Consider the following 16,371-nt stretch of genomic DNA (forward strand, 5'->3'; position numbering starts at 1 on the left):
AACTTGTTATCGAGCACACACACTCCATTCAAGCCTTGCTGTTGACACAGACGCTTTGACTAAACCTCCATGTCTGATGATTATTGAATGCAACAGTGGTTGTTGGTTATTCTCCAGAATGCTTTACCCTCTGCTGAAGGGCACAAAGGCAGCAGAAGGACACATCTATCCTTTGCCCACTGTGCTGCATACTGTCTTATGGCCAACTGATTATTTTTTTTTCCTAAGGACATTTTAGATAGAGGTTAAGCAAAATAGATAAATTAATTAATTAAATAAATAAATGGAATAAAATAAATGACGAAAGGAAAAGCAAGAAAGGAGGAAAAATATTAAAGACACACTTCTTCTGTTATCCAGGGGGAGCCACTGAGAGCAGAGATAGGCCAAACCCTGCCCGTGGATGCAGCCAGGAGTGGCACCGATTCCAGCAGGACTGGTTCCTCATGTATGCACATGTGTACGACAGACAGAACAGATTTGGTCCTTATTGCTTTGACTTTTCCAGGATGCTCAATTTATTTGTGGATTTCAGGAAACAGACCAGTACAGTCAGATTTCTGTAGCTGGGTTCCCCTTCCCCCACCCCAAAACAGAAATAATTGTAGACTAAAAGCATCACTCATGCCAGAAGATGAGAGCCAAATCCTTTCCAAGGCAAAGGACTCATCAAAATTACCAGGGTTTCACCTGAATAAGGACTAACCAGAACTTCACCACAGTCTGTGGCATTTTGGCTGAAGAGACAATGAATTGATTTTGTACTTTCAGACCAAAATAATAGACTGGATGGGGGAATGCTCCTGCCCCAGCTTCCTTGTAAGCAGGACAGGACTGGTATTGCTGAAATCACTCCAGAATTTGGGCTACTGAAAACCAAATCATATTTTGCAGCTCAAAATGGGGGCGTATTTTGTCTTCATTGTCTCACTACCACCTCTTGTAGGATTTGACTGCAGCGTGGAAGCATCCTGATACAACTTTACAGTGCATCGTGGTGGTGTTACTGTAGTAACTTTATTACTGGGACATCTTTATTGCTGCAGTACCCGGCGCAAATGCATGGCCGTTTGTCTGTGCACACCCTTATTACTGCCTTGTTCCCCAGACTAATTTACTGCAGGGGCCTGTTGTGTCTTATTGCTGCATTATCAAAATGCTACTTCGCTGCAGTGGCCTGTGGTACCTTATTGCTACATTTATCCTGGTATTATTATGTCAGCTTACTGCCACTTTTTATGGCTGCCCTGCTACCATTTTATTACAGTACTCTATGGGATCTTAGTGCTGAGTTATACTCAGAGTACATCAATCCATTTGCTTTAAGCCCAATGCTGTCTGCCCAGGCTTGTGGAACCTTCCCAGTGCTTGTCCTGCTGCCATTTCACCACAATAGCCACAAATGCCCCGGATACTCTATTATCCAAATAACAGTGTACAGCCATATTTCACAGCCATAGCCCTGTAAGTATGGGAAGCTTTGTAGCTAAGCTTGCACAATGTGGACATCATAAAAGCTTTCCAAACTGCCTTTCCTTGAAACAATGCCATTTAGAACATGAATAGAGGTGAAAAGCTGATTTTCTAACTCATCTTCAGGATGATGAGGTAGTTGGAAGACATGGGACGCTTATAAAGCAGCAGATTACTGCTTGCAACACTCAGTGGGATACTGGTGAGTGTACAAGAGTAGCATCACTTGGAATAAGCAATATCATTAAAAAGCAATAATTCAAGGACACGGTTCATGTGGAAGTAGTTACATGTGAAGTAAAAGACAAGTGAAGAGCAGTTCATACATGTTCCCAGGAGGAGGTCGTGTCGACTCTCATGTTTGGTTTAGACAAATTTAGTCAGGAAATGAGGAGCAGAGCTTTCCTCTCTCCAGAGAATACACAACTCTGTCCGCTCAGCTAGCCATTACTGAGCAGATTAGCTTGCACAAGTGTACATTTAAATGGCAAGCTGTTCAGCATCCAGGCCCCCTGATGTACACCCATATGCATGCTCTCTGTGGCTGTAAAAATTCCCTCCATGCACTCAACTGTTCAAAGACAGCATATTCCCCACAGGCAAAACACTGCGGTAGCCAACACGACCACCCTGCAGCAGCAGAGCAGGAAGGACAGAGCAAGGCACTGTGCTCCCAGAGCAGTGCCACATCTCCAACTTAAAGTCTGGCGTTGCTGCTCCCTGCACATAGCATAACCCAAATCCCACCTGTCTCCTGCACCCACGATCATCCTCCCATCGTGCCCATGTGTGCCTCCATGCTACAGGACATTGAGGAGTATCTCCATGGGGCTACCCAGCCTTCCCCCAGGAGAAGGAAGTCACTGCAAAGCAGAGACCACCCTGGTAACACTTTAATGTCTCTGCTTTATATGTGCATCCCACTCAGGAATGCTCTGCAGACCGGGTTTGGGAGTTTGTATGACTGACCTCCCGTGGGAAATGCCTCAGCCTGGAGGCTGGGTAGCCCTGGGGTGTGAGCAGCTGCTGGTTTACAGAGCTCTAGTGACACATGGCAAGGCCAGGTTTGACACAGATAAAAAGACCATCCACAAAGCTCTGAGAAGAACCAGCCTTTGCATTTTCCTAGGGCTGACATAAGGGACATGTATGAATATGCATGAATGGACAACTGGGCCTGTTACGTGAAGACTCTGAGATTACCCGAGGGGATCCTTTGGCTGAGTGGACAACAGAGGACAAACAGGTCTGACAAGGACCTGTTTACGGACAGTTTGGAGGGGACCAAATGTCCCCTTCAAAGGCAGGACACCACATGAATGTACAGACACATCCACGATGGTTCTGCAGTCCTGGAACTGTGTGTATATGTAAGATGAATGAGATCTGAAGACCTCAGACAACAGGCTGTCTATGGGAACAGGTGCATGTGAAGAACAAATACCATACATCATATTCTACTGTACATTCATGCAGGTGTAGAGGATCTTGTGGACCTTAAGTATAATCAGGAACAGGAGTTTTCCTGGAGGATAAAGAAAGAGGTATCAATGAGAAATTGTCATGGGTAGAGAGGGAAGGGCCTCTTTGTGACAGAAACTGTTCTGGCCTGATTTTGTACACACATTGACTTTAGATACTAGAATAATATTTGCCTCAGAAGTGAATATTGTTGATAGTCAGCTGTCTACTTTGCTAGATGGTTTTGCCTAGGTAGGAATACAGACTTGTAACCATACATTAGTTTCTACCACCTGCACAAAACGCCAAATTGCCTTGGCATGAGTGAAGAAGAACAAGAAATGTCTATTTTCACATATGCTTCAGATCTGAATTGCTTGAGAAATACAAGAGGGTTTGTGGCACTAAGTCAATTGAGCCTTGAAATGTTCATATATAGGCAATATACTGTAAGGGAATGCAGTCCAGCTTCCTACCTGTAGCTAGCATATCTGGGGGGGTTAACTGAAGTTGCTTCAATTCTGTCCTCATCCAAACACTCTTGATAGGTTGAAACAAGCTATGGGGTCAGCTCTTGCAGTTGTATTCATGGGCTGTAGGTCAGACGAGTTTTAGGAAGTTTGTTTCCTCCAGTGGTACACTTTCACTCTTACAATGATGCTCCTCAGTGCAGTCAGTTATCTGAGCATTATGGGTGCACTGTGGTTTAGGAAGGGTTACCTGGCACCCAGTGCCCGGCCCATTCACACCCTACTTCTGCCAGACTCATTTCCATCAGTTCCCTCCTCACTGTAGACTGGAATTTTGACACCTGCCCACATGAGAGTTGCCTTTCCCTGTATACAACAGGAGCAGATTTTAGTCCTCTGGGACTGGAGTTGGAGTCCATTTCTGTGTGCTTGGAGTACAGTTTGAACATCCATCACTGAGTAATTATGCAAAACCTTAAATAAATAGAAAACCAAATACAATATAAAACAACTCACTTTTAAATACTGTGTGTGTGTGTGTGTGTACAGTACACATCTAAACCATGACTTTCTGAGCGTGAGGCAGGGTCTGATCACGTTTGCACTACGCACACATGCAGAGCGATTCCGCTGACATCAGAGGATTTGCACCAGGAGCAGAGTCTGACTCAGTGGAGCAGATCCTCCTCAGGTGATGAAAATCACTCACGCTCTCCTGACTTCAGCTGAGGATCTGGCCATCATCTCTGGACATGCTACATGCTATTGGAAGGACAGCGAGTGAGGAACTTAAACAGTGGCCTTTTTTTGTTTTTACATTTCTTTAAAGGAGGGGAGACAAAGGAAAGAAAAACAAACGTTAAAGTCAATGAATCTGCAGGAGAAACTCATTTGAGACTTTGTGAGAAGCAGCAGCAGCTTCCAGCAGATGTTTTATTTGGTCCAGATGGCCACAAGAAAGGGAGCAAGTGAGATTGCAGTGCCATCTATTCAGCCATGTTTGTGCCAGGGAGAGAAGAGATGAAGGGAAAATATCAATCTCTCTCAGCTCTTCTTTCTCCAGGTGGCAGCTGGGTCCATTTCCTTCAACAACAAGACAGCAAGCCCTTGCCTTGTTGTTCTTCTGAGTATGGTGAAGTGTGCTCCTCCAAACCCTGGTCAGAAACAAAGTACCTGCACAGAGCTCAGCATTTGTGTGAAGCTGTGCAGCAAGGAAAGTGTCGATGTAAACTATGAAGAGAGGCGCTCCCCCGGCATGTGGCTCTCCACTTGTGCTTGCTCAGGCTCTCTCCCCCATGGGGACTTGCTCTCCCCAAAATGCCCCTTCCCCAGCAGTAGTCCCAGGTGTCTCTTCCACGGGGTGGTCAGCTGAAGCCATCAGGAGGACTGCATCAGGCCTGTGAGACGCTTGCTTGCCAGAGACTTTCCCTGGAGGGCAGGACAGACAGACAGAAGAGACACGGAGGTGTGAGTGATGCTGTGGGATGGTTTGGCTGTGAGTGAGGGGTGGGGGTCTTTCCCCCAGAGCGGCACACATGTCTGTTCACCCAACCCAGCCAAAATGGAGGGAGGTGATGGGGCTGAGCACATCCCCAACATTTTGGGTGCCTGTGGTTTTGCCCCAGGCACATGGTTTGGCAAGGGGTTGTGGCTGGTGATAACCAGGTGACTATCGCTCAAGGCTGTGTCCCAGGACACTGTCTTGTATTTCCTTTCTCCAGCTGCACAAGAACTAGTGAAACAAAGCCTTTTTCTATGCTTGCTGCTACTTTTCCTGCCCAGAACTGTGCTACCGGTGGCAAAACAGTACCCCAGGTCAGGAAGGGCTGTAGAACCCAGGGTGCAGTGAAAGCTAGGATGCCCCCCCCCCAGCCTGTGAACCAGAACCAATTGCACAGCATCCTTCAGAAACAGACCTAGAAAAGAAGCAGTTTCAGAAACAGCTCAATCTGTTACTACCCTGCTGCCCCCCAACCTGCCCACTCCTTGGTCTCCTGTCACTTCACTCCCTTATGGCCTCCCTACTTTCCCCAGCCACCTAGCCAAGACACACGTGGGTGTGTGGCCATGGCAGCCTTACTTGCCACACTGTGGCATCCAGTGACTGTCAGAATCAGACGAGGGAGGTTGCCTGCATGTCTGAATCCCTTCCCAGCTTAGGCCATGCAGCCCCTGCTTTCCAGAGCAAGGGAGGACCTGCAGCCAATTTTGTCTATTTGCAGGCAGTGGGAAGGGGGCATCTGTAGGGAGACCGATGGCTTTGTGATTAATGATGGAACTGAAAAATTGTTTCAGGTGTTGCACCACTTGCTGTGTTTCTTTGGTGAGCATTTCCTCTTGAAAAATCATGTTTTTCTTGAAAGGAAAAAAAAAAAAAGTCTTGGTTGAAAGAAACATCCAGGGAATACCAGAGAGCTGTGGAATACCTAGCAGCTCTTCAACAACCTCCTCTGTGTTACTATATTTAGCCAAGATTTCCTTTGCAGCAGAAAGTCTTCCTAATTGCCGTTTGAAAGAACGAGCATCAAAAAGAGCAGGAGACACAGATTATACACTGAAAAGGAGTATGTGCAAAACGTAGGAAAATCTGAAATGTAGAATTTAGCAAGTCATCTGAAAGAAGCCTCGTTTAACAAGTTAACACCCTAAGTAAAAAAGAAACACTCCCCCTCCCTTCTAAAGTCTTCCCCTTTAGGGCTGTTTCAGGAGGATTCAGCTGTTCCCTACAGAAGCCTCATTCTGTTACTCAGATGTGTGCCTTCCACCAAAAAATTTGCTCGGCTGCACAAACACACATGGCCTAATCTGGCTGCTTTTTGTACGTCAGCAGTCGGCTGCTGGAAAGACTGTTGGCATTTGGGCTGTCCTGCCAGGGCCCAGAGAGCCACAGTTGCAGCTCTGTGCCTCCTCTGTCCCAACAATGGAGTGCGCACTCAGGGCGTGGCTTGGGAAGGACCAGCTCCGTCCTAGAGCTCAGAGACATGCCAGTGCTGCTGCTATTTAACCAAGTATGCTTTTCCTTCACTAGACATTATTATTAATCATTATTATTAATTATTATCATATTTAAATACATTTCTGGGATGCTCAGCCCAGTGCTACCCCGGGAGATGTGCAAGCCTTCTGCATGGCAACATGGCAGTGCTTTAGGAGCTGCATCCACAACCATCGTTTTGTTGCCATTAAGGAATACTGTAGAAAGAGCACTATGGATTATCAGCTCTTGAATCCCATTTATGGGAAGAGTAAGATAAAGATGTGAGTGTGGATTTCTAGAAGAATAAAACAGCTGGGTTTAGAAATAATTTTTAAAAGAAAAAAAAAAATGTTTCCACCTACATTTGGATATTTCCTTAGAAGAAAAACCCAAATAAGCCTTTGGTTTGTATAATGACTACTCAGTCAGACTCCAGCTAATCTCTGACAGGCAGTTCCTCTTGTTATCTTCTCACAGGCAGGCGGCTTGGGGGTACGCCAGCTCCTTGCATCAGGGTCCAGTGAGGGTGAGAAGCTAATGCTGTTTCACATCCAGCCCTGATTTCAACATGCTTGTGTTCAAAGCAGGCTAAGGGGAGAGGGCAGCTGATGGCAAGGCTGTCCTGGAGAAGGTGGCAGGTCAGAAATGGAGCTGGTGGCTGTGGTTTGCACAGATTAAAACCTCTCTCAAGGGTTTCTGCTTCTAGTTGCTGGCAAAGGCAGTGGGCTCCATCTGCAGCTCCCCCATCTTGCGGGAAAGGTGTTAGCCCAGGACCCCTGGCTCTGCACCAGAATTCCTGCTTGCAGGTTGGGATGAGTTCCCAGAGTGGAGCCCGGCTGTCCAGGAGGATAACTGAGTCAGAGAAGCGTGAGGTGCCAAACCAGCCTCATGCACTGGGGCGTACAAACAGATGGGTGGGAGAAGCTCTGTTTTAAGACAGCAAGAAACAAGCAGCAATGCTGTCTGCTCAGCTATTGTGTCCACCTCTGTGATTACACAGATGGTGAAAGGATCTCTGAAATCACACTGTGGGATTAATGCTGTGCAATTTTTGGATACAAGCAAGAGTGCTGGGGTGTAAGTGTAATGTTCAGCTTTGGTGCAGGAGTGGCCCCCAGTGACCGGCACCATAGCGTGGGAGATTTTGCTTCAATCCAGTGCAGAGAGAGGTGGCAGACTCATGGCGTGGGTCTGAGTGATATGAGGATCTGTGGGCTGGAGGTGGGTGAGATGCAGGAATTTGGTTTGGGATTCTCTCATCTTAGATATCCTCATTAAAATGAAAAATAAAGAGGATCATGGAAAAAGCTACATTTTGTTAGGAAAACCGGTATCTGATTCCTGTTACTAAAGTGAAGTAGAGAGCAAAAATTGTTAAAGGTGGAAATGCTGGATGGGATCCATTTGCCAAGGTAAATCCACATGAGCCAGATGTTTTCACAGAACTGCCACCAATTTACACCAGCTGAGAGGCTAGCCCATAGGATCTCTGTTTCAGGTGTTTCCCTCCAGGGCTTCTTAGGCACAAAGTCTATCAAGAGACACAAAACGCTCATGGTGGCCAAATGATGAATGCCAGAGCATAGCACAAGTGACAGCTCCTTCAGGATGGCGCAGTGGCCCACTCCCCAGCATCCGAGCCAGTCAGGCGAAAGGCTGCTCTGAGGGCTGCAGGTGGCTCTCTCAGTTCATAGTCAGGTGCAATACATGCCAAAAAAGTTCAGGCCCAAGAAGACAGGGCTCATCTGACACTCAGCCAGGATTCCCTCTGGGAAACGCCTGACAGAGTGAGGAAATTTTGGATTATTGCAATGTGCAAGTCTGGCACAAAGAACACTCAGTTTATTTAAAAAGAACTAAACCAAAATTAATTATTTTTCCTTTCACATGTTTTTGTTTAGCATGAAGCCAGTGGCTGTCCCCACACCTCTAACTCTCCTTTCCCCATCGAAAGAAAACATCAACAACCCCTGCCTCATTTCCAGGAGAAACTTCATCCAAGCTGTGCTGGCAGAGGATTTGGGAAGCAAAGGATATCAAGCTCAGCACACTACAGCGTTGCTTTTACTCTGTCTTATGCATATGCTGAATGACTTAAGGCAAGATTAAAGTGGATAATAGGAATAAACTTTTTACATGGGGTCTAAAGCTTGCAAAGAAATCCCCAGTCCTCCAGTTGCAAAATATTTGTCACTACTAATTAGGGTTACGACAATTAAAAACCCAGACTGTTGTCGCTCAAATAGCATAGAACAAGCAGTAGGGCATATGTGGTAGGACATATGTTGTGTGTCATGTTGGATGCAGGAAGGCTTTCTTTTCTCTCATCTCCTGCAAGCAGCTGAGGTGTAACACAGCTTTCAAGCAAGGATCGCGTGCAGCTTCGCTGCGTCTTGGTAAAAGTGACGTCTGCTTCTCTCTGTGCAGCTAAGTGAATGATTTTTTTACCCCTGAATGCTGGCATGACAGGAGCCCCAGGTTTTAGAGGCAGTGAAAAATATGAATTTGGAGTAACCAAAGAAAAACATCAGGGAATTCTTAATAAATCTTATGAAACTGTCCCCCAGAATCTGACTTTGAAGTATGTGGCCTATACTACTGCTGGGTTAGATGGTAGACAGAGGACCAGACTTCAGCACTTGTGGACCATCAGGGCTCCCTCACTGAGGCCCAGTAAAGTGAAGGTTAAACATAAGGGTCATGGGAAATGCTTAGCATCTTTGATGGTGGAGCCTTTGCTAAGCAGCTACAAAACTAAAGTGCAATTAGCAACTATAGTAATGAAGAATTTAACATAGGCAAATAAGACAGGGAATAAATAGTATCTGGGGTTTGACAGAAAAAGGAGACAGGATGCCTTTCAAACCTCCTGTAAGAGCTGTTGGAGTTTCCAGCTTGCTCTTTGCTTTTATCTACCAAACCCAGCACTTTGCACAGTTGAGAGTGAAAGCTGTGAACAATATTTTAAAAACAAGTTTAGATAGAAAGTTTAGTTTTATCCAGCACCTGTGGTTTCACACATTGTTAACATGCTCTGCCCAGCACAAAGTGCAGTTTGTGTATCTAGCATGCACAAGTTCACCACCACCAGCATGCATGAGCCAGCGCTCTCATGCATGCCATCAACAACCTACCTGAACACCCAGGCAGGATTTATCCCCCAGGAAGCTCAATGGGTGCAGCAGGTGGAAGAGGAACCATCTGGGGAGCTTCTGGTATGGCAGCACAGGCTCCTCTTTTTGCCATGTCAATACAGACCAAAGCGCTTTCATGCAGACTGTTCACCTCCATGTTTCTACCCAAGAGCTTAGGAATTTGTCTGCTATAGCTGACTCCACTCTTGCTTTCTACTCCTCTTCTGCACTCAGAGTTGTCCTTTTCCCAGACTGTTGTTTGCACTGCTTCAGCCAGAAGCATCACCTTCCTGGGGAAGAAGCCATCTTCTGGGAAGCAGCATTGCCCCATCCCTCTGTAAGACTCCTAGTAGAGGACTGGGGTACATGTGCAACTCCACTGGAGATAAGTGAACCCTATGTCCATCAGCTTGAATCTGAGGTTTTTGACATGGTGACAGGCACTGCTCAGATTTCCTACATTTTAGCTAACATATTACAAGACTTTTGGCAGTGGGCAGACAATGTCCTACCACCAAACTTTACTTAAGAAGAAAGAGATGGCCAGGGCTCTGGCCCTGCCTGCACTGTTTGGTTTTCAATGTTATACTACACTGCAGATTTTGGGGAAATCTTATTTTTGTGTCATTTAAAGAATATTACTTTTATTAGATTTTCTTTTTCATGAAAAGATACATTGCAAACATAAGATAAAGTAACATAAATTAACTATGTTAAATACAAAACAGAGTTAAAAACAAACAACAAAGGAAAATAACTTAGTTCAACAGAAAATAAACACAGGTATATGAACTAAGAATATATATGACAGAAATCAGCACATAAAATGTGGTGGACAATACCACCACCTGCACACTGACACAGCCTGAAAACAGGAGAAGTATCTGTATAGGGTAAGTAGGGGGGCATCTGCACACAGTCTCACCAGCATGGTCTCACAAGTTACCCCCAGGCTGCTACAGAGTGGGCTACATCTTGACTGGCAAGTTCCATGAGCTTCTCATGATTACTGCTGACCAGTGAAGCTAACAAATCCTGGGTTAGGTTCCTACACTTGATATTGGATTTTTTCTCTTCCTGCTTGTGTCACTATGGGAACAGATCAGTGCTGCAGTCCACTTAAAATGGGTGTTGTCCATACCCATTTCATTTTGTGAGGATTTCCTAGGTGAAGCATTGCACTTTGCTTTCCAAAACACCAGCACATCGCTGCATACAGCACAAACCGTGACCTAATGCAAGCCCTCTACTCACCCACTCCTAGAACAGCTTCATAACAGTTGGAACTCTCCTCTATCATCTCACCAGAAGTGGAAGGAGGACCCTCTTATGCTGTGAAGCAGTCTGGGCTCATTTTATCTAGGAATGTGTTTGAACCTATCTTTGGCATTAGGTGAAGCAGCCTATGGAAAGCTTAACCTTACCACACTGAAGGGGGGCACTTTGGTCTTGCCCTGCCAGGTAGGCACCCTTGGGTTATGGATTCCATCCCTCCTTCTGACAAAAAGTGGGCAGACACACATGCAGATGGATCACTGCAGCCAGTGTGCAATGGTGTAGGAGAGTGGTGCAGTAGAGTGCTTTTTCAAGCCACCTCGAAAAATGTCCTTACTGATGCTGCTGGTCTAGCTCTCAAGCAGGGTGTGAGTCTTTGTTTTCCTTTGTGTATAATGGGCTCTGTTTAACTGCCTTCAGTGGGACTGGGAAGCAGATATGTAAATACCTTGCAGAGTAAGAGGAAAAGAGAAACACCACCGAAACATCAAACCCCTCTGGAGCAGAGAATAAGCTTGGCTGAAATCACAGCAGGGTCTAAGCTCACCCTCCCCCTGAAACACCTTGGTCCTGGTTCAGTATCTGCAGCTAGCAGCTAGACTTATCTCTAGTGGGAAGATACTGACTTTTATCTTCCAGAGTTTGTGTGTGGTTGGAATAAAAGACAATGAATGAATATTAAGTATATCCTGAGCTCCACTGAGTCCCAAAGCACTTCAAAATCCATACACAGGGATCACTCACCCACTGCTGGAAGGCAATGACCTTGGGGTTGAAAGGTGTAGTCCTGCACCAGTAGCTCTACCCAGCAGTGTTTGTAGGATGGGAAGTGAAGAACACCTTATCCAGCAGGAACAATGAACACTTACCCTGTCAGGGTACCCCTGCACATAGGACAGACTGTGCAGCACACATGCAGCACATGCAATCCACTGCTTGCCAAACTGAGGAGCATGCAGCGCAGACATTTTCCAGGTAGGGAACAGATGTCAACACCAGGAACAGATGTGATGTGCCCAAGCACACAGCAGCCAGTCAGTCATGCACTGTACAGGCCAGGTACCCAGTCCTCCACAGTGTTACATACTGGCACTGGCTAGTTACTGCAGGTTCCAAATGTTGATCAGATCCCCTCATGCTTCAGGTACATTCTGATGCTTTCCATCATCTCTGTAATGCAAGTACCTTTTCCCAGCAAAAGCAAGTATTTGGTAACCACTGCAGTAGTGGGGCAAGGTGGTTTTTTTAAGCAAGATATCCTCCAAACAGAACAATAACCCTTTTCCCCAAAGCTTTTTCTTGGTGCCAAATTTAAGAATCCATCCCTATAAACCCTCCCTCCTAGCTGTCTGTTTTGACACCCACTTCACCAGCTTCTCAGTGGATCACTTTTTTATACTTTCTAGTTTTTCTACCATTATTTCCTACTCATAACGACTTAAACCTTTGTTTTGATTATATTGCAAATCATGAGTACTTTCCGTGCCCTCAAACAGAGTTTTCTATTTATGCAAGCTGGTAGACCTGGGAAACTGAAAAAGTGGGAAAGCTGGTAAGTATATGTGGGGGGTTGAAATTACCCCCAGCTAATTTGAGAGAATTACCCCCAAAATAAAATTGTCTACTCAATCTGTGGAAAATGTCCCTAGGCACCAGCCTAAAACTGCCACAGTATATGACAGCTCTGAGATTATCAAGGAACCAGTTAAAAAACAGAGCCCTGATGATATCAGGCAGCAATTCTTTCTTGAGGCTTACACCTTCTTTGCTGTGTTCATGGTTAGTATTTGCAATATGTCACAGAGATGCACAGCTGTGCAAAATATCACACAGCTCACCTGAGAAGGTTAAGATTCCATCAATACATTTCATGCAACATCATAGTCACAAATTAAGAATAGGACCAGGACAGTTAGAGTGAGACTTGGGAGTCTCATCCAAGAGGAGACAAACCGAGAGGACATAAAAGCCAGCATGAGGCAGTAGCTGTGCCCAAAGGATGAAGCCAAGTATCAGGAGAACAGAAAAGTGGCAGCAGAGAGGACCTGGACCATGGACAAGACAAAACTGCTGACAGCATTTAGGAAGCAACAGGCAGGCGGGAGGGTAGACACTACGGCTTTCAATAGCTGCATAATGAAAATGGATATACGCAGAACCAAAACTAAAAGCAGGATTTTGGGTTTCACTGGGTACTGAACCGGGATGCACTAACAGCCAAGGTTAGTTCAACACAAAATATCCAGAAGACACCAGAAAAATAAGCAGAGGAAATACTGCCATGTAAATTCTACTTTACACCACTGCAACAAGGAAAAGGTATTTTAGGCTCCAGGCAGAAAGCATCCACTTGAGCAGGGCAAGTATATCAAATACAAGGTCTCCGAACCTGTTCTTGTTCCTGGAAAAGTCATCCTTGCATGAGAAACCAAGGTGAGACACTGGCTCCACTGTCATTAAGGAAGTAAAGTGGGACTTTGCTTACAATTCTGTCAGATGAGAACACAAAACCACCCTGCTAACTCAAGGACTACAGCAGCTTTTGCATTCCAGCTCTTGCCTGCTGCAGCACTGTCTCCTATGGTTAGTGAAGCTGGGTCAGTCTGTTGGTTCAGTTACTCACCTATGCTTGGGAAGTAAGGCTATCTTCACTCTTCAATGTCTTGCTGTCCTGTACAAAATGCTCCATCCATAACATCCAGGAATCTTTAAAGAAAGCTTTTTCTTATGAAAACTTCCATTCTTCACAGGGTCACACAGAGGGGTGAGAGTTGGTAGGGACCTCTGGAGCTCATATAGTTCAACCCCTCAATAATTATATTTTTATATTCTTAATCTATAGTCTACTTCCTAAGCAGCCAGTTCTTCCTTCACCTTATTATCTTCCTGCACTTTTTGTTCTTAAAGAAACGTCAGCTGGGAATAAAATGCAGAGATCTTCTCAGTATTGGGTCACCTTCTCTATACTGAGTCAGAAACTGTAACACCAGTTTTCTTACAGGAGAAATTCCTTCCTTGGAATACAGTAAGTTTGAATTCAAGTATCATGGCCCAGGCTCATCTTACCTCTCAAGGCTGGCATTCATAGGTTTAATCCTTCTTGTTGCTGGAGTAACCATTGCTGCTTTCAGAGATCATATTCAAGATGCTGTGAGATGCAACAAAGGGATCTCCTCCTGCTTCCCCCTTATTAAATGTAAATGGCCACCAGCACAAGGTAGACAGAAATTGGCAGGTTCCTTAGCAAGACAACAGCAGAAATGGCTTCCCTAAATGTACTCATTAAAATACCTTTTCCTTCTATTCTTGGCCCTGAAGGATCATCTCACCTCATGAGCACTAAGCTTCTGTCTATCTGATTATTAAATCATTTCTAAAGCAGATGGGAAACTACAGTGGTTTAAACAGCTAGGCTGAGACTGGATGGCTAAAAATAGTATGGCAAGCTCCTTTTAATTAGTAAGATGATCAAATATGACAGAAGAGAGAGATGTAGATATATGGATTCCTGTGTATGTGTGTCTTTAAAAGTAAGTTATTACTTCAATCCCAGGTATTATTTATAACGCATATGATACATGATGTCTGATTTTTATGATGCCATTTATCTTCACTTAGGAGAGAAGACAGGCTAACTCTGCTTTCATAATGTCAATCCTTGCTGTATTCACAAGGAAAACTGTATTAAGATAAACCTGCCACCATGCACAGTGCCATCATTTTTTTAAATGAGGGGAACTAGCAAGTGCAGAGATGCAACAGACTGTCAGATGTGTGGCTTTCTGAGATCAGCCCTTCTCCAGGTCCCCCATGGAGAGCATGGCTGGGCTAACTTTATAACTGTGATTTGACAGCACAAGAGCCTCACATAGGGACAAAGGTATCAGGGAACCCAATGTCTATCCTAGCACTGTGCTACCCACATATTTTTGATGACTCTTCAAAAGCTGAACATGGGGAAAATCAGCCACCCCTCTGCTCCTGTGGTACTGCACAACACATGGCCTGTGGTGATCTGCTCCATCATGATGACGTGGTTCTCTGGTGTTCATCAGATGACTGCTGTCTGTCATATTTGGTCCTGAGACCACACAGCTGCTACCCAGACTGTGCTGGGGGGCTACCAAAAAACACACACTGGCACCACAACTGCAGATTTCAGGCAGGTAAGGTGAGGAGGTTGAGGATGTCTGGCACATGGGGTGCTAGGTCAGACAGATGTCTCCATGCTCCAAGGGGACACCTGCCAGGGATGCACTGCAAACCATGCCCTTAACTACAGGAGTACCTGAGCAGTGGTGGGCACAACCCCCTTCCTGGCCACTGCACAAAGTATCAGCTGATACTTTGAAGGGACCTGGAAATAAAAAGCGAAGCAGCATTGCAGTGAAAATTCTCCTGGCAAAATCTTGCTGTAAGTGTCCTTCTTAATGTGGACCAGGTTAACACCTGGGTTCTAGAAAGTCTTGGTGCAAAGGGGGTCATGAACCTCCTCCTGCATGGTCCTGTTCTGGTTCTATGCCACCTGCACTGTTAGTGGCACCAAGTTCCCTAAATTTGAGAGCAGTGATGCAAAAAGGAAACATACCACCATAGATTCATATAACTGAAGAACGGTTTAGGTTGGAAGGTCATCTAGTTCACTGCTCTCCATGAAGTTTTCCTGATGTTTTTTGCTAAGTGACACATCTTCAGTCAGACTTTGCTCCTGAAATTCCTATTCAGATCTTGAAATGAAGTTACCATAAAATCCATGATTTTATCCAAACCCAACATTTTGCCCCAGGTTTTGCATTATGTTTCTGCTTTCCATACCTTTGGCAGGATTTCAGGGGGAGTGCAAAGGCTATGGGGCATATCTGGCTGGGCAGTGCCCACCAGGCTGGCTCAGAGCTCCAGGGGCTGCCCCCGCAGGCAGTGCATCTGCCCAAGTGCCAAGCACCCTGAGGCACCTGGCCCAAAGAACATCCTGCCACAGAAGGCCAAGCCTTCAAGGGCTTCAATTCAATCATTTCCCAAAATTCTGGATCACGTGTCACAGACAAATCTGAAAATTCCCCCAGGGGTTGTCTGTGCCCTCCAGGTGCCAAACAGAGGAGTACAGTCTGGAGGTGGCTAAGGTCCACAGGCAGTCTGTAGCACAGTCGGTCTTGGAGTCACTACTTCATCTCAGCAATGGCTCCTTAATGCAAATAAAGTTCTAGCCCAGATTATTTTGGATGTTCCTCTTACAGTCATCACAGGAAATGTGATCTCACATCATTCTGTTTGCAAAAACAGGTATAGGGCTCCCCCTTGAAGAGAGCCAGGCACTGGGGCTCTACTCTGGCCAAAACTCAAGCATGTGCTCAACTTCAGCACCCCTGTGCAGAGTCAGATTGAGCACACGATCCTGTAATGAGCAATCACTAAAGCACAGTGGAGCTCTGGGAATGAGTGCTGCTGTATGGCTCCACTTCTACACAGCTGGGGAACCGCAGTACATTTTGGAGAACTAGAGCATGCAGAATTAACTTTGTCTTAATTTAGTCCCCTGAGTACACCATAAAGTTACTGCCTTGGTAATGCTGTCCTCTGAGGA

General features: G+C 45.5%; 1 protein-coding gene across 3 annotated transcripts in view; it reads right to left on the reverse strand.

Annotated features, from left to right (window-relative positions):
- Positions 1-499: 499 nt before the first annotated feature.
- RGS6 (regulator of G protein signaling 6) overlaps positions 500-16,371 on the reverse strand; it is a 287,350-nt gene continuing 271,478 nt past the window's right edge. For all 3 annotated transcript variants that reach the window (XM_054161559.1, XM_054161561.1, XM_054161560.1), the window contains one exon: positions 500-4,832. In XM_054161559.1, coding sequence (XP_054017534.1) covers positions 4,782-4,832 — 51 coding nt within the window. In that variant the 3' untranslated portion in view covers positions 500-4,781. The remainder of the gene's footprint in view (positions 4,833-16,371) is intronic.

This window comes from Dryobates pubescens, chromosome 5, assembly GCF_014839835.1.
Source record: "Dryobates pubescens isolate bDryPub1 chromosome 5, bDryPub1.pri, whole genome shotgun sequence".
Classification (NCBI taxonomy): domain Eukaryota; kingdom Metazoa; phylum Chordata; class Aves; order Piciformes; family Picidae; genus Dryobates; species Dryobates pubescens.